The following is a 26610-nucleotide window of genomic DNA, read 5'->3' on the forward strand; positions in this document are numbered from 1 at the left end:
ACGTATAGAGGGGGGACGTATATAGTCATAAGATTTTACAGCGGTTAAAAATGCGACGTAAATATCTAATATACGTCTCTTTTCAAACCGACGTAAAAGATGAAAACCCCGACGTATAATGTTCTCTATCGCCGACGTATAAAAGTCTATTGACTGATGTATAAATTTTTTGTAGTCGATGTATAAACTTTAAAACCGACGTATATTGTTCACTTATTTATGTCGCTTTTTTAACTAACCGGCGTATATGTCTGAATTTTATACATCGCCTGCCTTTTTGAGCCGACGTATTTTGCTAGAAAATTGATAATATACCTGCCCTATATTGAACAAATATTAATTTAATGTAAATAAAACTTACACTCCAATATTCTTAAACAAATGATTTAAAATATTAAAATAACTGTTGTTCCATTACTTGAAAATCATCTACAATAATATTTAAAAATTCTTGATGTGCATGACAATTAATTGTACCATACATTTCAAAATGTTTCATGTACACATGATAACCATCATTAATCGATGCCAAAAGAAATCAGTATCCATCTAACAATTGATGTAGACTAACACATGATCACACTCCCGATTAGCAGTAGCTAGTCCCAACCGTAGCACTACAGCAAAAATTTGTGAGAACAAATAAGTATATATGTGATGTATATATACTGAGTAAAAAATCATGGAATTTTTTTTTTCGAACTTATTAAAGCCAGAATAATGTACCTAATCACATATATTCACGAATAAAAAAATCTGCCCAAATATCTCGAATTTCTCCAATTTGCTCGTTTGTGTATCCTTTTCCAAGAACCTGTCAAGAAAATGAAATGCTAACATGTACACAATTTATTTGTTTACTATCTATAAAAATATTTGTTCCATGTTATGTACCTCCTTCCACTTAGTTTTAGGGTCTTTACGAGATAACATGATTATCTCATTCATGTATTTCATCACAAAATAACCACACTCAGTACCTCCTTTTTGTTGAGGGCACTACAAAATAAAGTTGAAACATTTAAAAATCTAGAAAAAAATTTAGAAAAAGACTTGTAAGACCAAAACAAATAGTGTAGGAATACCTGAACTTCATCGTACCAGACCAGGTTATTTTGATTATTCTTCTTACAACCATATTTAGTAGCAACTTTATATGCCCTGTTATATATAAGAATAAAAAATTCGATACAACTCCGCTTTGTCTGCTTCTTTGTGATCCAAATACACTCTTGATTTTTGCTCTTCCTCCAACCCCTCTAACGCGTCCGCCATGTTCCTTATTCCCAAGTGCACGAGTCAGCACGTCATCGTGACCACATGGAGTCCATAAACCATCAGATATTTGCCCTTGCAACTCTCCCTGTCCACAAGAATAGTGTGAAAACTCTCAACATAGTGTAACTAATCTGCAAAGACTGAAAACTGCAATGTGAAAGACAGAAATCGGAAATTTAAAATCAGCAGATTGCAAAACTTCAGACAATAAACTGTTCTGATCTAGAAGGTTGTGAGCAGAAAATTATATACCATTGGAAAGATATCGGAGTCTAGTTTTTTATGCAAAAAACGGTTTGTGAAAATAAAATTCCTACAAAACGTTACAGCAGTTTTAGTGATGAAGGGTCATCCTGCGCAGATTTGTAAAAACAGTTAATCAACAACTTTGTTTAGCAAACCAGCTATTAAAACCTTAACAAATCAAAGCTCAACAAAAGTTGTACTACAGTCAACACTAAGTTCAGTTAAATCAAGAGATCACTTGAGCTTATAATTACTTACAATTTTCTGAAATACTTCCTTAGTATGGTCATTAGGGATGTAAAAGCTTCCATCTTCATTTTTTTTTGTTCGTGCTCTAACCCAATCATAACTACGCTCAGTCGATAGAATGGATGGATCAATGGATGACTGTGTTTTGTCTAAAGAAGCAATGGGATCATCTTGGCGCCACTTGCCCCTGTTTCCTCTATATCCACCTTTTCCAACAAAGTGTGGATCTTTGTTGTGTTTTTGACTTTCCTTTGCTTTTTCACTTACTTCCTACATTTTTAAGAATGTAAAACAAAAGGAGGTTTGCATTAAAATATTGCAAGTGATCAAATTTAACTCAAGCAACTATTAATGTTTTGACAGATTCATGCTTACCTTAAACTCGGCAGATTCATGTATCGTTTTAAAAGTTTCCCAGTCATCTTCGTTGATGAAAGGATATGTCTCACACGCGTTCCTTCCCGACCTCATAAAATGCCGAACCAGATTCGCCTTGAAATCCTTCCAACTCTTTCCTACAGCTTCCAACACTTGTTTTTTTATTTGGTCAGCCTTTAATTTCCAGTGCATCTATTGTAACTAATTTTAATTAGCAAATAAAGACAATGAAGAATAGACATCTAATACGTTTTCAAGACTATATTTGCATACCTTAATATCTTCCCAAATCATATCCTTTAATCCCTCATCAACTACATCCCAACTCTTGATATTTATATTGACATGTAATCGAGCAGCTGTTCCAACATAAGACGCAAATTGGGATGCCATATCCCCTACAGGATTACCATCTTCATCAAAGTCAAGGTTGCACTCTGTTTTTTGATTTTTAAATTTTTCTTTTAATTTTGAGCACAACGTTGGACCTCGGGTCTTTCTCTTGTTTCCTTGACTTGAACTTGACTCAGTATTATCCTCGTCCATGGGAAATACCTACATCATAATAGCAAATATGATATTAGTCAACATGGATAACAAGATGAACTACCGGATAAGCAAGTGTATTGGAAAGCATAAATGCATATATTAATGCTTACAGTGTCTGCAGGTTGAGTTCCAGTCATTTATGTGAGAAATGTTACGACTTGTGATAATGCAGTGACCAATACCTAAAATGAATATATCAAATTCTCATGTTAAACCCTAGTAACCTCAGAATTATCACAGAATCATAAAAATGCCTAACATGTGAATGGGCAGGGAATTAAGAAACTGTTTGTAAATTTATAACATGCCTAACATGAGAACACAAGAACAATATAATCATTGAATTTAACTGAACAAAACAAATGTATACAGAGGAACAAAAAAGAAGATAAAACAGAGACCCACTTGGTATAAAACAGAACCCACAAATCTGCCCAGCATGACCCTTCTTCACTAAAACTGCTGTAACTTTTTGTAGAAATTTTATTTTCACAAACCGTTTTTTGCATAAAAAACTAGACTCTGATATCTTTTCAATGGTATATAATTTGCTGCTCACAACCTTCTACATCAGAACAGTTTATTGTCTGAAGTTTGGTATATAATCAGGGCTTTTCATATATACAATTCACACACAAATATAATATCTATGCATAAAAAACTCAGTGAATGAAGTCAAGATTTTCTCCCCTGACATGTCATTATTGAGATGCTTATTAATTAAAATCATATAACTATCACCAAAAAGCTAGAAACAAGAAACTCAAATTGCTCAGTTTGAAGATATGCAGAACAAATCTAACAAGTTTCAATAACAAATTAATTAAAAACAAATTATAACCACTTTAAATACCTACACAGTAGAGCGCCACAGAGAGAGATGGGGAAGTTGCAGAGGATGCGAGGGGAGAGAGGGGGGGGGAGAGAGAGAGAGAGAGGGGGGGGGAGGGAGAGAGGGAGAGAAGAAGTTACCGATTAAATTAGTGGGAGAGTGTGTTGGTTATCGATTAAATTAGCCGGAGATCTGGAGGAGATAAAGAGCGTGTATACAATTAAGAGTTTAGGTACCAATTATAAGATGAATTAGGGCAACTTCTTGGTCCGATGAGTTTGATAATAGATAGCTTAGGTGTGTTTTGTTTGCTGGGAATTGAAGAAGAGAGTTTCAACAACTAGCCATTACTTTTTCTATCCCCGCCTGTTTCCCAATTGCTTCGCGTAGTCTGATTAAAAATTTTAATTTTATATTTTTGATAAAACTGGAATTATATACGTCGGATTATAATGAACCGTGATATATATTGCCACTTTTATACATCGGATCTCAAAAACACCGACATATATGTCAACTATGTATACAAACTTTATACATCGGGTTAAAATGATACGACGTAAATTAAAATGTTATACGTCGGGTAACAAAAGACCGACGTATATGATCAAAATATACGTCGGTTTTTTTTTGAACCGATGTAAAAAGTGCTTATAATAGGTTAATATACGTCGGGGTCTGAAAACACCGACGTATAAAGAGATATATATGTCGCACTTTCCAATGTGCGACGTAAAATGCGCGACGTAAAAAACCAATTTTGTACTAGTGAGGGGAGGGAAAAAACCAAGAGGTGAGGGAGGAGGGAGGGAGAAGAGAGTGAAGTGGTGGGGTGAAGTGAGGTGATGATCACTTCTTGGACTTGTTTTTATGCATTGATTTGACTATAATGTGAGTGGGTTTGAGATTTTACAAGAGTAACCCTCCAATATAGTTAGGTAGATTTGCATGCAAGGGTAAAGGGGTAAATTGGTTAGCAAAATGTGAGTTAGTGGGGTTGAGAATGTCTTCTTTACCCTTTGATTAAATAGAGGAGAGTTTGCATGCAAGGTTATTCATGTAATTTGGTAAATATGACAACTAAAATTTATAATGATTTATTTTTATAAAATAAAATACAAGTTCAAAAATTATAAAATTTATACCATAAATTAACTTGTATTTTTAGAGACTTTATAAAATCATTTTCAAAATTTGTGAACAAAATGCCTTTTAAAAGAAGATTTTTCCAAAGCTTAGAATATTCCTTATAAATCAAAAATAAAGAAATTAAATAAACTCTTGCTTTGAAAAATCATATACTACCCAAAGCAAATTTATAATGCAGAAATTTTCACTCACACAAACGTACAATCATTGAATATATTTTCATTTGACTTAATATTATACCAAATTCACAAATAATATTACATAAAATGCCGGTCGTAACATCCTCTCCCCCTTAAGGGATTCTGTCCCGAGAATCTAAGAGAACAGATGAGGATACCGGGAACGCATATCAGACTCTAACTCCCAAGTCGACTCTTCGACCTTAGGGTTCCTCCAAAGTACTTTTACTAACTTTACTGACTTATTTCTAAGACTCTTTACTTGCCAGTCGAGTATTTTAACCGGTTGCTCCACAAATGACAGGTCTGCCTGAATTTCTACGGGTTCATATTCTATCACATGGCTAGTGTCAGGATTATATTTCTTAAGTAACGACACATGGAACACATTATGCACATGCCGATACTGAGGTGGTAAGGCCAACTCGTAGGCCACCTTTCCTACTTGACTCAAAATCTCAAAAGGACCTATGTATCTAGGTGTTAACTTTCCTTTCTTGCCATATCTCATCAACCCTTTCCTAGGTGACACCTTTAGCAACACAGCTTCGCCAATTTGGAATTGAACATCCTTACGCGCTGGATCCGCATACTTCCTCTGTCTATCTTGAGCAGCAAGCAACCTTTTCTGAATTAACTTGACCGAGTCATGCAACTGTTGTACCAATTCTGAGCCGAGAATTCTTCCTTCTCCTACTTCATCCCAACTTGTTGGTGATCTACATTTTCGCCCGTACAAAGCTTCATATGGTGGCATGCCGATACTGGAATGATAGCTGTTGTTATATGAGAATTCAATCAATGGCAGGTGGTCGTCCCAACTTCCTGCAAAATCGATTGCACAACTGCGCAACATGTCTTCGATTGTTTGAATCGTCCTTTCACTCTGACCATCAGTCTGCGGGTGATACGCCGTGCTCATATTCAACTTCGTGCCAAGACATTCCTGGAATTGCTTCCAGAATCTCGAGTTAAATTGGGAATCTCTGTCTGAAACTATTGATACGGGTACTCCATGCCTTAATACGATTTCGTGCACATACAGATGAACCAACTTGTCCAGTGACGACTTCTCATTTATTGGAAGGAAATGCGCCGACTTCGTAAGACGATCAATTATAACCCATATTGCGTCATGTCCGGATTTTGTTCGCGGTAGTCCTACTATAAAGTCCATAGCGATATTTTCCCATTTCCATTCTGGAATCTTCAGGGGCTGAATTAATTCGCTTGGTCGTTGATGTTCTGCCTTTACTTTCTGACAAGTATAGCACTTCGCAACCCATTCTGCCACGTCTCGCTTCATATTTGGCCACCAAAAGTTCTTCTTTAAGTCTTGATACATCTTGGTGCTTCCCGGGTGGATTGAAAATTTCGAATGGTGGGCTTCACGGAGGATCTTATTCTTTAATTCAGGTACATGAGGAATCCATATTCTGGATGAAAACCTTAGTATTCCTTGCTCATCCCTTTTAGTATTAATCTCTTCTCCAGATAACTGATTTTTCTCTTTTTCCATTACTTCCTCTTTGTCACAGCCCCAAATTACACTTAACAATATAAATGACTTAATAATAAAATAATATTACAAAAGGCTGTTTACAGACAATATCCAGGATCGCTAGGTTTAGTGTTTGAAGAACAGTCCAACCCTACAAACTAATACAACTTCATAACTACCGGTCCTCACAATAGACTTTCAGCTACCTACCTGAGCTCTCAAATAAGCCTCAGCATCTCCAGTGGACTTACGAGCGGTCTACTTGAATCTAACCATAGCTGCTAGCTGTAATATCAGGGTGAAAGCAAGTAGTGAGCCAAATGCTCAGCAAGTGCTAAACAATATGATACAAAACATGAATCGAGATACATATGAAAGAATGACAATGTGAAGATAGAGCTAATAGCAATAAGAGATGAACTTTTGGGTGATGGCATCATTTGTTTGTAACAAAACATTTCCAAAATCATTTCTTAATCCAAAAACCATTTTATGACGCTACGGATTACAGCCGGTGATCAGCCGCGAAGTAATCCCGAACCTCGCTGGGTTCTAAAACATTAATGGGATCCCTAGGCAACTTTTAAGCCTACAATTTAAGTGTGGAAAGGACTCGCGTCTCAGTCCAGATCCACTATCTAAAGAAAACATTTGTCCCCCTTTGGGACTGAAAATTCAACTTTTTAATCATTTCAAAAACTGATGCCGATTAATAATAAATTTCTTAAACAGGAAACATCTTCACTATTCTCAAGAAAACATTTATTGTCCTTTTGACAATTTGGCTTTTAAAAACTTTACAGTTTGATAAAATTTGATGCCAGGAATAATAACATTTCAAAAGCTCTTTAGGCATGAAAGGATCGAGTACTTCTTTAAGGAATTCTATGCCAAACTCAACAACAGTTGTACTAAGTTAAGGTTTATTGCCAGACGAATTGAACTATCAAGGTGAGGAAATCAATTCAGGGTTCAATGTAAAGGAACAATTTACTGATTTAAAGGAATAATCAGGGTTGAGTAACAATAGTTTAACAGAGGGAAATTCTAATGATTATAAGTAAGGGTACCAATCATTCCAATTTCGAAGGATTTCAAATAATAGGGTTATGATCAAAAATCAAAGGATTAAGATTACGAGATTCTTATTGATAGAAGAACAATCTTCTCACTAGAGGTTATCAAAGATGAATATCAATGGTTTAACAATCAAGGAAGAAAGTATTGTAAAAGAGTTCGAATCAATAAACCATAAATGTAGGAATCTCAACTAGGGTCACAATCATAGGGTATCAAAGAATTTCAATATTCGAGTATCATAGTAAGGGGTAATAAGAAAGTGTACAAATGAATCGTTATCTCAGGGTTTAATGAAAGGAAATGATAAACAATCGAAAATGGTGATATGATTCGAAGGGATTAACTTTCTCAAGTTCGCAAGGAAATTCGATAATGTATAATCAATAAGGATATTTAAAGACTAAGTCAAGGGGAATACAACAAGGTATATGAATGATTATTAAAGGTACGAAATGCTTTTAAATGAGTTTGGGGTGATCAAGGTATACCAATTATACTAACTCAAATCAAGCTCGGGTACTTATAACAATGGGCAATATCAAATTCAAGCAAGCTATCATGGTTCCAATAAGTATCTCAGGGTACTTGCATAACATATGATTAACAGAAGGAGTATGCTTGCATAATATCAATTCAACAAGGGGAAACACTCGCATAATGTCATTACGAAGGAAGAGTACACTTGCACAATATAAGTTTACAAGGGAATGACACTTGCCTTGAGAGGTTTGACTACACACGACTTATCTTGGGAGTGACGGGAGCACTACTCGACCTTGACGGCAAGCTTCCTATCTTCACTTGATCCTACAAAATAATAAGAATCCCTCATTACTACGGACTCTTATGACACCAAACAACCCTAACACCAAATGCACAAATTGACTCCAAGTAACGCTTGGTGTCTTATATTGCGTAAAACACTAAGTTAACACACAACACTATGCACATATACATATAGTAGCACCTTGGAGCACATAACACATATAGGTATACTCATACTATTATTTAGACTTGGTGCTTTATTCGGGACTTGAATGATCTCACTCTCAAATCTCCACAATTCCACTTGCGACACACTACTAAACTAGTCTCGACTCTTGAAGGGCCTACACTTGGTGGTTCCAATTCTCTTAGCCAAAACCTTGGCCTAACACTCTACTGACCTATATCTAAATGTAAACACTAGGGCTCACTCATGCCTCACTCATAGGGTCCACAAAACTAAACGCTAAAAGAAAGCGTTCTCACTTGCATGCTTATGGCGACACCTTAGGCAACTCTCGATTTTTAACACCACTAAAGCTCGAATATTCCTAACAAAAACTGACCTACTGGATTCTTAAGTCTATAAGCTAACTTGTGCACTTTGAATGACACTAAGGGCCTTCCTAGATTTTCTTGGGCCTAAGCTCAAAGTTGACACAACTCTAAATGAGTGTCCTGAAAACTGCCCTGTTTTGGACTAACTTAAACTCATTGGTTCTAACTCTAAACCTCCATGGTTCGACTTGAAACTCTTCCTTAAACTCCCTAGTATCAGTAGTAATCAATTCCTAATGAGGGCTTACTCTTAATCCAACTTTTTGACCTCCAAAACGTACTAAACTCAATCTGTCCCCTGTTCTGGCAGAATCTAAGTTTTGGTGTGTGCACCTCACTAAATGGTTGGGTTTCTCTAATTAATGGCTTCTGGACTCAACTACAACCCAAGTACTAACTCCCCGTGGCTTGGGCCTAACAATGCCTAAGAAATGCCCATTCAAAATCAACACACAACTCACATGCAAATCTGGAAAAATTTCAGGATTCTATCCTAGCCTTTCCACCTTAACTCCCACTTTAAAACCATGAATTAAATCTCAAACAAGGCAAATTTACTTCTATAAGACTCTAAACTAAGGCCTCAACCAAGAATGAAGATCATTCATGCCCTATAGCACCAACATGCAAACTAAAACTTAACATGCAACTCACAATGATCACAAAAACAAGTTTGACTAAATAATGGGATTATTAGCTCATAAATTCCACTTAAAATACTAAATTATTTCAAGGGCTCATGCACACTATATTTTAAAATCTAAGATCGAGTATGATATCAAGGAAATAATTCGTTTTTAGCCCATATAGGTCGAATTTAATCACAAGCCAAACATGCATGTATATTTTCGAAAAAGAGAGCATATATAGCTTGATCATTCTTGAAAATAATGCCCTATCTCTAACATGCAAAGTAAAACATGGCATTACAACTAGAAATCAGTAGCATGCAAGTGTTTTAAAGGAGTTTTAATCAAGGAAACACTTAGTTTATGCACATAAAAAGTATATCTCATGGAGAACTCTTTAATCCACATGAATTAAAGAGTTTCTCCTTGGAGATCACATAAAAACAAGACATGCAAGCATTAAACTTCATCTCCTAAGCATGGAACTTCTTGGAAAGTGTATTATATATTAATGAGTAGTGAAATTACACTAGAAAGGCAAGGATTTGTTGAAGAAAAAAAAATGAAGGGGATGGGGGAAGGGGTTTAGCCGAGAGGGAAGAGAAGAGAGGGAGGAGAGAGTGAGGTGAGGGTGGAGTGTGGAGTGAAAAATGAAATGATCATGACAACTTGTGCTTGTTTTATGGTTTTGATTTGATTAAATGTGAGTGGAGTTCAGAATTTACAAGAGTGCCCTTCTCCCAAAGCTAAGCCAAAAATGCATGTAAGGTTAGTTTGGTCTTTTGGTGGATAAAAGAGAGTTAGTGGGGTATGAATTGTCTTTTTAGCCCTTTAAGTTGAATGGGAGGGTATTTGCATGCATGGGTATTCATGTAAATTGCTAATTACTAAACTACTAATTTCAAATATTTATTTTTATAAAATAAAATAAAATTTCGAAAATTATAAAAGTTGTACCATAAAATAACTTGGATTTTTAGAAATTTTATGAGATCACTTTTGTGATTTGTGAATGAAATAATTTAAAAAAAAATAATTTTCCCAAGGTAAAGAATATTCTCTATTAATCAAGAATAAGAGAAATTAATAAAACTCTCGCTTTGAAAAATTCATATTTTAAATAAAGCAATTTATAATGCAGCAAATTCCATTCACACAAATATACAATCAATAAATATATTTATAGTCGGCTCTAATATTATACAGAGTTCGCAAATAATATTACACAAAATACCAGTCGTAACATTCTCTCCCCCTTAAAGGATTCTGTCCTCAGAATCTAAGAGAACAGATGAGGATACCGGGAACGCATATCAGACTCGAACTCCTAAGTTGACTCTTCGACCTTGGGGTTCCTCCAAAGTACTTTTACTAACTTTACCGACTTATTTCTAAGACTCTTTGCTTGCCAGTCGAGTATTTTGACAGGTTACTCCTCATACGACAAGTCTGCCTGAATTTCTATAGGCTCATACTCTATTACAAGATTGACATCCGGGTTATACTTTTTTTTTTCTTTCTTCTTTTTTTTTTAAAACAAAAACACATAAAAGACATTATAAACATGCTGATACTGCGGAGGCAGCACTAACTCGTAAGCCACTTTCCTCACTTGGTTAAAAAAAAAAATCTCAACAGGACCTATATATCTAGGTGTTAATTTGCCTTTCTTTCCAAATCTAGTCAACCCTTTCCACGGTGACACGTTTAACAATACAGATTCGCCGACTAGAAAACTCACATCCTTTCGAGCAGGATCTGCGTACTTCCTTTGCCTGTCTTGAGAAGCAAGCAATCTTTTCTGGATCAGTTTGACTGTCTCCCTCATCTGTTGGACCAGTTCGGGACCTAGAATCTCTCCTTCTCCAACTTCATCCCAATTCGTTGGCGATCACTTTCTTTTATACAATGCTTCGTACGGTGGTATGCCAATGCTTGAGTGATAGCTGTTGTTGTAGGAGAACTCTACCAAAGGTAAATGTTCGTCCCAACTTCCCATAAAATCAATAGCGCAACTTCGTAACATGTCTTCAATTGTTTGAATGGTCCTCTCGTTTTGACCATCAGTCTGCAGATGATACGCCGTGCTCCTATTTATGTTGGTGCCAAAACTCTCTTGAAACTGTTTCCAAAATCTTGAGTTGAATTGCGGATCTCGATCCGAAACTATCGATACTGGAACGCCGTGACGTAACACAATCTCATGCACGTACCTATGCACCAATCTATCCAATGAAGTCCTTTCATTGATCGGCAGAAAATGCACTCACTTGGTAAGGCGATCAACAATAACCCAAATGGTGTCGTGTCCAGATTTCGTCCGAGGTAATCCCACTATAAAATTTATAGCAATATTTTCTCGTTTCCATTCTGGGATCTTCAATGGCTGAATTAACCCGCTTTGTCTTTGGTGTTCCGCTTTAACCCGTCGATACGTATAATATTTCGCAACCCAATCCGCAATTTCTCTTTTCATGTTCAGCTACCAAAACTTCTTTTTCAAATCTTCATACACCTTAGTGCTTCCTGGATGAATTGAAAGTCTCAAATTGTGAGCTTTCTGCAGTATTTCATTATTTTCAGTTCAACTACTTGAGGAATCCAAATCCTTGATGAAAATTTTAATATCCCTTGCTCATCTTTTTGCGTACATAACTCTTCTCCGGTCATTCGATTATTCTCTTGATATCAATATTCATTTTGATGTCATATCAAATTAGATATCAATATGAACTTTGATGCTCACCACATCCCATATTGAAGTCAACATCAATCATCTATATTAATACCACATTTGATATTTAACAACAAACTAAATATCAACATCAAGTAGAAACTGAATCAGACTGTATTTTATTCAAATAACTCCTTTGGTAATGCCATCAAATTTAATCTTTCCTTTCTGCTGAGCGCGTCGGCTACTACATTCGCCTTTCCTGTGTGATAATGTATCGAACAATCGTATTCCTTTATAAGCTCCAACCATCTCCTTTGCCTCATGTTGAGCTCCTTCTGAATGAATATATACTTTAAGCTCTCATGATCCGTGTATATTTTACACTTCTCTCCATACAGGTAGTGCCTCCATATCTTGAGCGCAATTACTATAGCTGCTAACTCCAAATCATGAGTCGGATATTTCAATTTATAAGGTTTAATCTGTCTGGATGCATATGAAATCACCTTGTTGTGCTGCATTAGCACACAACCCAAACCCTTATGTGAATTGTCGCTATAAATAACGAATTCTCCTTTGTCATCCGGTAATACCCATATCGGAGAGATAACCAACCTTTGCTTCAATTCTTGGAAACACTCTTTACAATTATTATCCCATTCAAACTTGTGGTTCTTTCTTGTTAGCTTAGTCAGTGGCGTAGCAATCTTTGAGAAATCCTTTATGAATCTTCTGTAGTACCCGGCCAATCCTAGAAAACTTCTTACTTCTGTGGGAGTCTTGGGTCTCTCCCAACTCATTACTGCTTCGATCTTTGCAGGGTCCATTCTAATTCCTTCACTTCCAGTTATAAGCCCTAAAAATTGAACTTCTTGCAACCAAAACTCGCACTTTGAAAATTTGGCATACAGCTTCTCTTATCTAAGAATCTCCAAAGCTATCCATAAATGTTGCTCATGCTCCTCTTCTGACTTTGAATATATCAAAATGTCTTCGATGAAGACCACGGCGAACTTATCCAAATATCTCTTGAAAACTTTATTCATTAAATCCATGAGAGTTGCTGGGGCATTTATTAACCCAAATGGCATTACTAAAAACTCATAATGTTCATACCTTGTCCTGAATGCTGTCTTTGGAATATCTTCTAGCTTGATCTTCGACTGATGGTATCCTGACCTTAAATCAATCTTAGAGAAACACTTAGCTCCTTTTAATTGATCGAATAGATCATCTATCCTTGGTAGCGGGTATATGTTCTTAATCGTAAATTTGTTTAACTCGCGATAGTCTATACAAGTCTCATACTCCCATCCTTTTTCTTTATAAACAGAACTGGTGCTCCCCATGGCGATACACTGGACCTTATATTTATCCAAAAGTTCTTGCAATTGACTTGCTAACTCCTTCATCTATGCTGGGGCCATTTTATACGGTGCCTTAGAAACTGGTTCTGCTCCTGGAGCAAGATTAATCTCAAACTCAATTTTTCGATTGGCGGTAATCCTGGAAACTCTTCTAGAAACACGTTCAGAAACTCTCTCACCACTGGAATCACTTCTATACTAGGAACTTCCTTCTCCGAATCCACTACATAAGCTAGGAATACCTCGCAACCTTTCCTAAGCAAATTGTTAGCCTGAACAGCTGTCAGAAACAATTATTCTTGATTTTGTCCTTTAAACACCACTTTCATTCCATTCTTTGACCTTAAACAAACTCTTTTAGACTTATAATCTATCTGAGCACTATACTCATTTGCCAAATGTCCTTTCTTATTGCACCGATAACAAGTCATGTTGACCTTATTATAAACTCCCTGATGCTTCTTCCCACAGTGCTTGCATTCAACCCTTGGCTGCCTATTCTCACTTGCTGGTCCTTGATTCTATTGGAAATTTCCTTTGTTATTCTGCTTCTTACTCACTTCTCCTTTCTTCTGTGAGTTCCACCCCTTCTGGAATCCAATCCTCTTCATATTCTTGTCTATCTGACCTCCTGATTCCGTCCTTTCTCCTTGAAACACCTTCTTTTTTTTTTCTCTTTCCTTCCTGGACTGCACTCAATTACTTTTAATCAAAGTCGCCTTCTGAACTACTCCTGCATAAGTATCAATTTCAAACATCGACACTCTATCCCGAATCCAATATTCAAGCCCTTGCTGAAACCTTTGGGCTTTCTCTTCTTCAGTTCCTACATACTTGGCCACAAACCTTGATAATTCTTTGAACTTCTTCTCATACTCCAAGACTGACATATTCTCTTACTTCAATTCCAAAGACTTCACTTCCATCTGCTTCTGAATATACTTGGGATAATACTTCTCCAAGAATAGATCCTAAAATCTTTCCCAAGTAGCTAGCTGAACTGCTTCCATGGCCTTCACGAATTCCCACCAATAGATCACTTTTCCCTTCAGAAAATACATAGCGTAGACAGTCTTTTAATCTTCCTCTAACCTAACCAATTCTAAAGATCTCTCCATTTCTCTTATCCAGGTGTTGGCTACAACTGGGTCAGTGGTATCATGAAAAGCTGAAGGGTTCACACTTTGAAAAGCTTTGAAAGTTACTATTGGCTGAGGAGGTAATGGTAGATCTGGTTGATGTTGGTGTTGTTCATGATTCTCTGGGTTTCAAAATTGTTGTTGTTGGGATTCTTGTTGAGTAGTTTGATGTTGTTGAGCAAGTGTATGGGTTTGCTATTGCAAAGTTTCCAATATTTGAAGGATATCAGGGTCGGTAGAGGTACTAGTTTGCCTCGTCTTTTTGGGTGGCATGATTCTGAAATAAAACGGTTTAACAAAACAGTTGTAAATATAACATTTTTTTCATGTTAAGGGGGTTTACAAGTTAAGGTTCTCACATGCAATTCAGATTTTTGGTTATTAGCAATAAAGGTGATAGACAATTCTAGATATGTAAACGAAAGTGAAATTGAAACGAAATAGCAAGGCATTAATCATCAAAGCAAAGTCGGCGTACAACACAATAATTAAGGTTCAAATAAAATACAACGATATCAAAGTTCAACAAGGAAATAGGGAAACTATATAGTTCAAGAGTTTAAAAACTAGGATGATAGCCAACTGGAAAAAAAAATAGGAAATCTAGCTCCTAATCGACCTAATCTTCTGCTTCCTGAGTCTCCTCGCTATTGTCACGAGCCTTTGGAATCTCGATCCACTCCTGCTTCTGAAGCACCTTCACTATGTCCTGAAGCTCATTTGTCACTAGCTGGATGGTATACTGGCTACTGCGATCGCGGTGCGCTGGTATCTCGTTGAGCTTATTGTTGATGAGCGGCAACAAGGACTCAGGTCTCATGATCAACTACGCCCTAGGTTCATTCTTAGGTCGAGTATCATCCTCAAAAGCTACATCGAGTCACTCCAACAATCGATCATACTTCCCCTGAAGCCTATTGAACTGAAGCCTCGAATCAGCGTACATAGAGAAAGAGATAGTGTCGGATGGCACTGAAGATGAAGATGAATGCATCCTTTGCTGAGATATAACGAAGGGAAATATTGGCTATTTACCCGAATAATATCTACTTACTCTCTCGCGCTTCCTATATTTATATTCTACACCTTATAGCCTATTTGGACTGTTTTCAGGGACTCTAAACCATAGCTCTGATACCATGACCTGTCACAGCCCCAAATTACACTTAACAATATAAATGACTTAATAATAAAATAATATTACAAAAGGCTGTTTACAGACAATATCCAGGATCGCTAGGTTTAGTGTTTGAAGAACAGTCCAACCCTACAAACTAATACAACTTCATAACTACCGGTCCTCACAATAGACTTTCAGCTACCTACCTGAGCTCTCAAATAAGCCTCAGCATCTCCAGTGGACTTACGAGCGGTCTACTTGAATCTAACCATAGCTGCTAGCTGTAATATCAGGGTGAAAGCAAGTAGTGAGCCAAATGCTCAGCAAGTGCTAAACAATATGATACAAAACATGAATCGAGATACATATGAAAGAATGACAATGTGAAGATAGAGCTAATAGCAATAAGAGATGAACTTTTGGGTGATGGCATCATTTGTTTGTAACAAAACATTTCCAAAATCATTTCTTAATCCAAAAACCATTTTATGACGCTACGGATTACAGCCGGTGATCAGCCGCGAAGTAATCCCGAACCTCGCTGGGTTCTAAAACATTAATGGGATCCCTAGGCAACTTTTAAGCCTACAATTTAAGTGTGGAAAGGACTCGCGTCTCAGTCCAGATCCACTATCTAAAGAAAACATTTGTCCCCCTTTGGGACTGAAAATTCAACTTTTTAATCATTTCAAAAACTGATGCCGATTAATAATAAATTTCTTAAACAGGAAACATCTTCACTATTCTCAAGAAAACATTTATTGTCCTTTTGACAATTTGGCTTTTAAAAACTTTACAGTTTGATAAAATTTGATGCCAGGAATAATAACATTTCAAAAGCTCTTTAGGCATGAAAGGATCGAGTACTTCTTTAAGGAATTCTATGCCAAACTCAACAACAGTTGTACTAAGTTAAGGTTTATTGCCAGACGAATTGAACTATCAAGGTGAGGAAATCAATTCAGGGTTCAATGTAAAGGAACAATTTACTGATTTAAAGGAATAATCAGGGTTGAGTAACAATAGTTTAACAGAGGGAAATTCTAATGATTATAAGTAAGGGTACCAATCATTCCAATTTCGAAGGATTTCAAATAATAGGGTTATGATCAAAAATCAAAGGATTAAGATTACGAGATTCTTATTGATAGAAGAACAATCTTCTCACTAGAGGTTATCAAAGATGAATATCAATGGTTTAACAATCAAGGAAGAAAGTATTGTAAAAGAGTTCGAATCAATAAACCATAAATGTAGGAATCTCAACTAGGGTCACAATCATAGGGTATCAAAGAATTTCAATATTCGAGTATCATAGTAAGGGGTAATAAGAAAGTGTACAAATGAATCGTTATCTCAGGGTTTAATGAAAGGAAATGATAAACAATCGAAAATGGTGATATGATTCGAAGGGATTAACTTTCTCAAGTTCGCAAGGAAATTCGATAATGTATAATCAATAAGGATATTTAAAGACTAAGTCAAGGGGAATACAACAAGGTATATGAATGATTATTAAAGGTACGAAATGCTTTTAAATGAGTTTGGGGTGATCAAGGTATACCAATTATACTAACTCAAATCAAGCTCGGGTACTTATAACAATGGGCAATATCAAATTCAAGCAAGCTATCATGGTTCCAATAAGTATCTCAGGGTACTTGCATAACATATGATTAACAGAAGGAGTATGCTTGCATAATATCAATTCAACAAGGGGAAACACTCGCATAATGTCATTACGAAGGAAGAGTACACTTGCACAATATAAGTTTACAAGGGAATGACACTTGCCTTGAGAGGTTTGACTACACACGACTTATCTTGGGAGTGACGGGAGCACTACTCGACCTTGACGGCAAGCTTCCTATCTTCACTTGATCCTACAAAATAATAAGAATCCCTCATTACTACGGACTCTTATGACACCAAACAACCCTAACACCAAATGCACAAATTGACTCCAAGTAACGCTTGGTGTCTTATATTGCGTAAAACACTAAGTTAACACACAACACTATGCACATATACATATAGTAGCACCTTGGAGCACATAACACATATAGGTATACTCATACTATTATTTAGACTTGGTGCTTTATTCGGGACTTGAATGATCTCACTCTCAAATCTCCACAATTCCACTTGCGACACACTACTAAACTAGTCTCGACTCTTGAAGGGCCTACACTTGGTGGTTCCAATTCTCTTAGCCAAAACCTTGGCCTAACACTCTACTGACCTATATCTAAATGTAAACACTAGGGCTCACTCATGCCTCACTCATAGGGTCCACAAAACTAAACGCTAAAAGAAAGCGTTCTCACTTGCATGCTTATGGCGACACCTTAGGCAACTCTCGATTTTTAACACCACTAAAGCTCGAATATTCCTAACAAAAACTGACCTACTGGATTCTTAAGTCTATAAGCTAACTTGTGCACTTTGAATGACACTAAGGGCCTTCCTAGATTTTCTTGGGCCTAAGCTCAAAGTTGACACAACTCTAAATGAGTGTCCTGAAAACTGCCCTGTTTTGGACTAACTTAAACTCATTGGTTCTAACTCTAAACCTCCATGGTTCGACTTGAAACTCTTCCTTAAACTCCCTAGTATCAGTAGTAATCAATTCCTAATGAGGGCTTACTCTTAATCCAACTTTTTGACCTCCAAAACGTACTAAACTCAATCTGTCCCCTGTTCTGGCAGAATCTAAGTTTTGGTGTGTGCACCTCACTAAATGGTTGGGTTTCTCTAATTAATGGCTTCTGGACTCAACTACAACCCAAGTACTAACTCCCCGTGGCTTGGGCCTAACAATGCCTAAGAAATGCCCATTCAAAATCAACACACAACTCACATGCAAATCTGGAAAAATTTCAGGATTCTATCCTAGCCTTTCCACCTTAACTCCCACTTTAAAACCATGAATTAAATCTCAAACAAGGCAAATTTACTTCTATAAGACTCTAAACTAAGGCCTCAACCAAGAATGAAGATCATTCATGCCCTATAGCACCAACATGCAAACTAAAACTTAACATGCAACTCACAATGATCACAAAAACAAGTTTGACTAAATAATGGGATTATTAGCTCATAAATTCCACTTAAAATACTAAATTATTTCAAGGGCTCATGCACACTATATTTTAAAATCTAAGATCGAGTATGATATCAAGGAAATAATTCGTTTTTAGCCCATATAGGTCGAATTTAATCACAAGCCAAACATGCATGTATATTTTCGAAAAAGAGAGCATATATAGCTTGATCATTCTTGAAAATAATGCCCTATCTCTAACATGCAAAGTAAAACATGGCATTACAACTAGAAATCAGTAGCATGCAAGTGTTTTAAAGGAGTTTTAATCAAGGAAACACTTAGTTTATGCACATAAAAAGTATATCTCATGGAGAACTCTTTAATCCACATGAATTAAAGAGTTTCTCCTTGGAGATCACATAAAAACAAGACATGCAAGCATTAAACTTCATCTCCTAAGCATGGAACTTCTTGGAAAGTGTATTATATATTAATGAGTAGTGAAATTACACTAGAAAGGCAAGGATTTGTTGAAGAAAAAAAAATGAAGGGGATGGGGGAAGGGGTTTAGCCGAGAGGGAAGAGAAGAGAGGGAGGAGAGAGTGAGGTGAGGGTGGAGTGTGGAGTGAAAAATGAAATGATCATGACAACTTGTGCTTGTTTTATGGTTTTGATTTGATTAAATGTGAGTGGAGTTCAGAATTTACAAGAGTGCCCTTCTCCCAAAGCTAAGCCAAAAATGCATGTAAGGTTAGTTTGGTCTTTTGGTGGATAAAAGAGAGTTAGTGGGGTATGAATTGTCTTTTTAGCCCTTTAAGTTGAATGGGAGGGTATTTGCATGCATGGGTATTCATGTAAATTGCTAATTACTAAACTACTAATTTCAAATATTTATTTTTATAAAATAAAATAAAATTTCGAAAATTATAAAAGTTGTACCATAAAATAACTTGGATTTTTAGAAATTTTATGAGATCACTTTTGTGATTTGTGAATGAAATAATTTTAAAAAAAATAATTTTCCCAAGGTAAAGAATATTCTCTATTAATCAAGAATAAGAGAAATTAATAAAACTCTCGCTTTGAAAAATTCATATTTTAAATAAAGCAATTTATAATGCAGCAAATTCCATTCACACAAATATACAATCAATAAATATATTTATAGTCGGCTCTAATATTATACAGAGTTCGCAAATAATATTACACAAAATACCAGTCGTAACACCCTTGACACTTCTTTATCTTTTCCATTAGTGTTGGCTGAAAGGTCATTGCACGACAAACTTCTTTGACTTTCCCATAAGCACAAAGTTCCAATTCCAATTTTCCGATTTCTTCAGATAACTCTTTTGATGTTATCATCATATTCAATCTCTCCTTCCGACTCAGCGCATCGGCCACTACGTTCGCCTTTCCAGGATGGTAATTTATCGAACAGTCATAGTCCTTGATCAATTCCAGCCATCTCCTCTGCCTCATATTGAGCTCTTTCTGAGTAAAAATGTACTTTAAACTCTTGTGATCCGTGTAGATTTCACACTTCTCTCCATAGAGATAGTGTCTCCAAATCTTGAGTGCGAACACTATGGCGGCTAGTTCCAAGTCATGCGTCGGATACTTTAACTCGTGCGGCTTCAACTGTCTTGACGCATATGCTATTACCTTACTGTGTTGCATCAACACACAACCCAAACCCTTATGTGAAGCGTCGCTGAATATTACAAAATTCCCTTGATCATCTGGAAGTACCAACACCGGAGCTGTTACCAACTTCTGTTTTAACTCTTGAAAGCTATTTTCACATTCTGCACTCCATTCAAACTTTTGATTCTTTCTGGTTAACTTGGTCAATGGCGTGGCGATCTTCGAGAAATCCTTAACGAATCTTCTATAGTATCCGGCCAATCCTAGAAAACTTTGCACTTCCGTAGGAGTCTTTGGCCTCTCCCAACTCATAACTCCCTCAATCTTCGCCGGATCCACTTTAACTCCCTCATTTCCAATAACATGCCCCAAAAATTGAACTTCCTTTAACCAAAACTCACATTTGGTAAACTTGGCATACAACTTCTCTTGTCGGAGTATCTCCAATGCTATCCAGAGGTGCTGCTTATGTTCTTCTTCCGACTTAGAATAAATAAGGATGTCATCAATAAATACCACGAAAAATTTATCCAAATACTTCTTAAATACTCGATTCATCAGATCCATAAATGCGGCCGGAGCATTGGTCAATCCAAACGGCATTACTAGGAATTCATAATGCCCATATCTGGTCCTAAATGCGGTCTTGGGAATATCTTCTTCCTTGATCTTTAATTGATGGTATCCCGATCTCAAATCAATCTTCGAAAAGCATTTTTCTCCCTTTAACTGATCAAAAAGGTCATCTATCCTTGGTAGCGGGTAGCGGTTCTTGATCGTTACTTTATTCAACTCTCGGTAATCTATGCATAGACGCATACTCCCATCTTTCTTCTTCACAAAGAGAACAGGTGCTCCCCATGGCGACGTACTTGGTCGTATCACTCCCTTATCCAATAATTCTTGTAGCTGGCTCGCCAACTCTTTCATTTCTGCTGGTGCCATCCTATACGGAGCCTTTGAAACTGGTTCTGTGCCTGGAGCAAGGTTGATCTCGAACTCAATTTGTCGATCTGGTGGTAAGCCTGGTAGTTCGTCGGGAAACACATCGGGGAACTCATTAACTACAGGAATATCTTCCATGCTGGGGCTGCCTCTCTCTGAATCCACTACATATGCTAGGAACGACTCACAACCTTTTCTAAGTAACTTCTTAGCCTGAATAATTGTAAGAAATAGTTGCTCTTGCCTCTGCCCCTTAAATACTACCTTCTCTCCACTCTTCATCTTTAAATACACTCTCTTGGTCTTACAATTTATCTGAGCGCTATTCTCTCCTAACCAATCCATTCCTAAAATTATATCAAACTCTCCCAGCTTGAAGAGTATCAAGTCGGCTGAGAACTTATATCCCGAAATATCAATCTCACATTTTGGACAAAATTGATTCACAGGAATCTTCTCTTGGTTCGCAATTACCACATTTACTACCTCACTCATAACCGTTTTATCACATTGGAGCTTATCAACAAAAGATTCTGATATGAAAGATCTTGTTGCTCCCGAATCAATCAATACTTTAGCTTTGACATTATTGAGTAAAAGTGTACCTGCTATCACCTCAGAATTCTGAACAGCATCTTTCATCTTTAGATCAAATGTCCTTGCTGTTGCTTGCGGGGTTGGTGCGGGTGGTGGAGGTAATGCCAATACCTCAGCTGGTACGCTTGCACTGGTACTTGCCACGTTCATCAGAGCTTTGACTGGTCCTGTTGCCTTACACTCCCTAGCCATGTGTCCAGTCTTCCCACACTTGTAGCACGTAACTCCTGGCTTCGGCATCTTGCACTCGTTTGCCAAATGTCCCTTCTGATTACACCTATAACAGGTCATACTCAGCTTATTGCATACTCCGGGGTGCCTTCTTCCACAGTGCTTGCATTCTGGCCTCTGGAACCTGTTTTCTCCAACTTGCCCTTGGCTTGCCTGATTGTTCCCTTTTGATTCTTGCCTTTTGCCCAAATTTCCCTTCCTTTGAAAATTTCCGCCCTTCTGGAAACCAATCCTCTTTACATTCCGATCTTGTGAACTTCCAGCTTCAGACTTTTCTCCATAAAATGGAACCTTCCTCTTCTTGTTATCCCTCTCTTTCCTTGACTGCATCCCATTATTCTCAATCAGAGCAGCTTTCTGTACTACTCCCGCATAAGTTTCAAGCTCAAACATAGCCACCCTATCTCTGATCCAAGGCTCCAATCCTTGCTGAAATTTCTTTGCTTTTTCCTCCTCAGTGCTGGTATACTTTGTCACAAACCTTGACAACTTAGTGAACTTCTTCTCATACTCCAATACAGTCATGTTCCCTTGCTTCAACTCAAGAAATTTTAGCTCCATCTGATTCTGCATGTACTTAGGGTAATACTTGTCCAGAAATAACTTTTTAAATCTCTCCCAAGAAACCTGCTGAGTGACTTCCATAGCTTTTACTGATTCCCACCAATAGATGACTTCTCCCTTCAAGAAGTAAGTGGCATACGGCGTCTTCTGATCGTCTCCTAACTGTACCAACTCAAAAGCCCTTTCCATCTCCTTGATCCATGTGTTTGCTATCACTGGATCAGTGGTATCATGAAATACAGGTGGATTCACATTCTGAAAAGCTTTGAAAGTGACAATTTGTCTAGGTGGTACTGGGGGTTCAGGTGGTTGGTGTGGCTCACGGTTATCTTGGTTTTCAATTCGTTGTTGAAGAGTTAGTTGTTGTTGAGCTATAGCATTGGTTTGCTGTTGCAAGGTTTCCAGTAGTCGAAGAATATTTGGGTCTGTGGTGAAGGTGGTTGTTGGGTTCTTCTTTTTGGGAGGCATGATCCTGAAATAAGAGTTGTGTCAAAACAGATATGAATGATAAAATGATTCGAGGGTATCGCATGGCATTCTCATTTACATATGGGGTCAAGTTTCCAAATTAAGCAGATATGATGATAAAAACATAAAATAACAGTTGAGAGCAAATGGAACAATAGCACATAATTATTGAAATTTTAAAGGTCACAGTACATAGGATTGGGACATAGTCTGATTCTAGGAATAACAGGCTTATTTAAAGGAAAGACGGAAACAACTGGGGATTCCATAGAGTCTGATAGTACAACAACATGAAAGGTAAATGGAAAGAACTAAGGCTCCACTCCATCTGAATGGGGCTTGGTAGTCTTTTCCTCTCGAAGCGTCTTCACAATGCTCTAGAGCTCATCCGCCACCATCTGAATGACATACTGGCGGGTACGGTCCCGGTGCGCTGGCATCTCCTCAAGCTTAGTGTTGACGTACTGAACCAAGGTCTCAAGTCTCGCAGTCATCTACTCCTTGGGCTTCCCTTCGTAGTTTCGGCTGTCCGGATACACGTTCTTCAGTCGGTCTATCAGTCGGTCGTACTTGCCCTGAAGCATGTCGAACTGGCGCCTCAACTCAGCATACACGGAGAAAGCAATAGTGTCGTCCGACCCAGAGGATGACGAGGAATGCGCCCTTTGCTGACAACCAATAAGAGGAGTATTAATAATAATTTACTTAACCTACTCTCTCGCATAATATCTATAACCTACACACAAATCCTATAACCTATTTGGGCTGTCCAGGGACTCTAAACCGTAGCTCTGATACCAAAACCTGTCACACCCCCAACTTAAATAGCGAAATAAATATAGTTATTACATCATTTTAATGAAGGATACACAACCAATCCAAGATCTTACAGTTTAGGGTTTGGAAAAGCCCATCACTACCAGCTATTACATCTGATTACAAATACCGAATCCTCACAGCTATTATTACTTATTCTACCTGAGCTCGAACATAAGCATCAGCATCACAGGTCTTACGGGCAGTCTGCTTGAATCTAACCATAGCTGCTAGCTGTAATATCAGGGTAAAGCAAGAAGTGAGCCAAAAGCTCAACAAGTGCTAACAGTACAACGCAAAACATAAATCGAGATATACCTTTAGGAATGACAATGGAAAGACATAATCAATGATAACGAGAGATAAAACTTATGTGAGTTGGCATCATTTTGCTTGCATCAAAACAAATTTTAAAATCATTCTTAATCAAAATCATTTTATGACGCTACGGATTACAGCCGGTGATCAGCCGCGAAGTAATCCCGAACCTCGCTGGGTTCTAAAACATTATTGGGAATCCCTAGGCAACTTTTAAGCCTAATATAAGTGTGGAAAGGACTCGCGTCTCAGTCCAGATCCACCATTCAAGAAAACATTTATCCCCCTTTGGGACTGAAAATCCACATTTTATTTATTTCAAAAGCTGATGCCGAATTGTAACAAAATCTCTTTTAACAATAAATATTTTTATTAAGGAATTATAGATCAACTCGAAACACGGGAAACAAGGTACTGAATATCAGAGCCATGATTCACAAAACTATTCTATATTCAAGTAATTGAATGGTTTTCATATATCAAAGATTGGACAAGAGGATTTAGTGAGGCTAATGGATAATATGAAGGGTAATGCCAATTTGGGCTCAAAGTAATGGTTTCTCATCAAGGTTCAAGTGCTGGATCATTAAGAATGTAAGCTTCATGAATATTAAGGGTGTTAAGGTATGAAGAATGATTTTTAGCTCAGGGTATATCAGAATTTTCAAGCTTTAGGATAAGAAAGAGGGTATCAATTAATGAGGAATCAAGCTGGGAAGTATCTGACTATCAGAATTCAAAGTAAGGTTATATAGGGGTTCAAGTATCAGGATGAGATATCAATGCATAGGAAACATCAACATGTTAATCAAGAGGATCAATCAAGAAATATATCAACTCTTCATTTTATCATGGCATTAAACTATCATGAAAGACTTTTGAACTACTTGCAATACGTACTCGAGGGTTCATGGCATCTCTATGTAACTCAAAGATAAACAAAAGATACGCTTGATTTAAATATATCAAAATGACTCAGGATAATTGCATCGATATATGAACTGTTTACAGTAAATACGAAGGTCAAGTTGAATCACTTGCCTTGAGATAGACTGGTCTGGTCTGACTGGTAGGAGCAACAACTGGAGCTTCACTCGACTTTTATGGCAAGTTTTCCCTCGTCTCGAGATCCTACATAAATAATAATAATCCTCATTATAATATATTCTTACCATCTTAACCTATTTACAACCCGAAATTAAACATGGATGGCACTTAGGCCTATACGCACTTAATTCATATCCACCATTATATTTTCAAATGTACACACGTAGCCACATAATCACATATCGTATATTAATACCAAATAACATCATATACACCATAATGCCACACTAGGCTTGGATGATCTCGACTCACCACTTAAGTCACTTGGTCACTAACTAAACAAAGTCTTCAAATTTGGGCTTCCTAACTCAATGTGCCTTTCCTAAATTATCCAAAACCTATTGACCCTCACTTGTGCCTTTTGCTCTACTGACCTTATACTATCTTACAACTATGGTGGTCGTCCTAATACTCACTTCTAAGTGTTCTAAAGCTATGTGATAAGTGAAAGTGCTCACTGGTGCAAATTTCAGAATGGTAACTAAGGTTTCTTGAGTGCATTAGACACTCTTAAACTATAAGTTTTTCTTCAAAATTTTTACACAAGACTCTCCTGACCTAAGGGCATCTCACAAGCTTGATGTGGCTCAAAGGCCTGGCTTGGGCCTTCTTGGGCCTAAGCTAAAAGTCCAAGGTTCCCCTGTTTTTTCTGGGCAGAAAATGCCCTGACTTGAATTAACTTGTGACACATGGTTCTAGCTCATATCCTATGAACTATGGTTGGAAAAACTTCTCTGACATACCCTCTAACTAAGGCTGTCACACCCCCAACTTAAATAGCAAAATAATTATAGCTATTACATCATTTTATTGAGTACTACACAACCAAAATCCAAGATCTTACAGTTTAGGGTTTGGAACAGCCCAACACTACCAACTATTACATCTGATTACAAATACCGAGTCCTCACACAACTATTATTACTTATTCTACCTGAGCTCGAACATAAGCATCAACATCACAGGTCTTACGGGCAGTCTGCTTGAATCTAACCATGGCTGCTAGCTGTAATATCAGGGTAAAGCAAGAAGTGAGCCAAAAGCTCAACAAGTGCTAACAATACAACGCAAAGCATAAATCGAGATATACCTTTAGGAATGACAATGGAATGACATAATCAATGATAATCGAGAGATAAAACTTATGTGAGTTGGCATCATTTTGCTTGCATCAA

At 37.2% G+C, this 26610-nt stretch overlaps 1 protein-coding gene across 1 annotated transcript; it reads right to left on the reverse strand.

Moving 5' to 3' along the window:
* Positions 1-370: 370 nt before the first annotated feature.
* Positions 371-3896, reverse strand: LOC141710885 (uncharacterized). The gene is made up of 9 exons (XM_074513382.1): positions 3673-3896; positions 2811-2882; positions 2425-2706; positions 2149-2343; positions 1783-2043; positions 1086-1363; positions 895-999; positions 727-814; positions 371-617 (listed from the first exon to the last, which is right to left on the reverse strand). The coding sequence occupies exons 2-7, from the start codon at positions 2835-2837 to the stop codon at positions 957-959; spliced, it is 1086 nt and encodes a 361-aa protein (XP_074369483.1). The 5' UTR covers positions 2838-2882; positions 3673-3896; the 3' UTR covers positions 371-617; positions 727-814; positions 895-956.
* Positions 3897-26610: the final 22714 nt, after the last annotated feature.

The sequence above is a fragment of the Apium graveolens genome, chromosome 3 (genome assembly GCF_009905375.1).
Source record: "Apium graveolens cultivar Ventura chromosome 3, ASM990537v1, whole genome shotgun sequence".
Lineage (NCBI taxonomy): Eukaryota > Viridiplantae > Streptophyta > Magnoliopsida > Apiales > Apiaceae > Apium > Apium graveolens.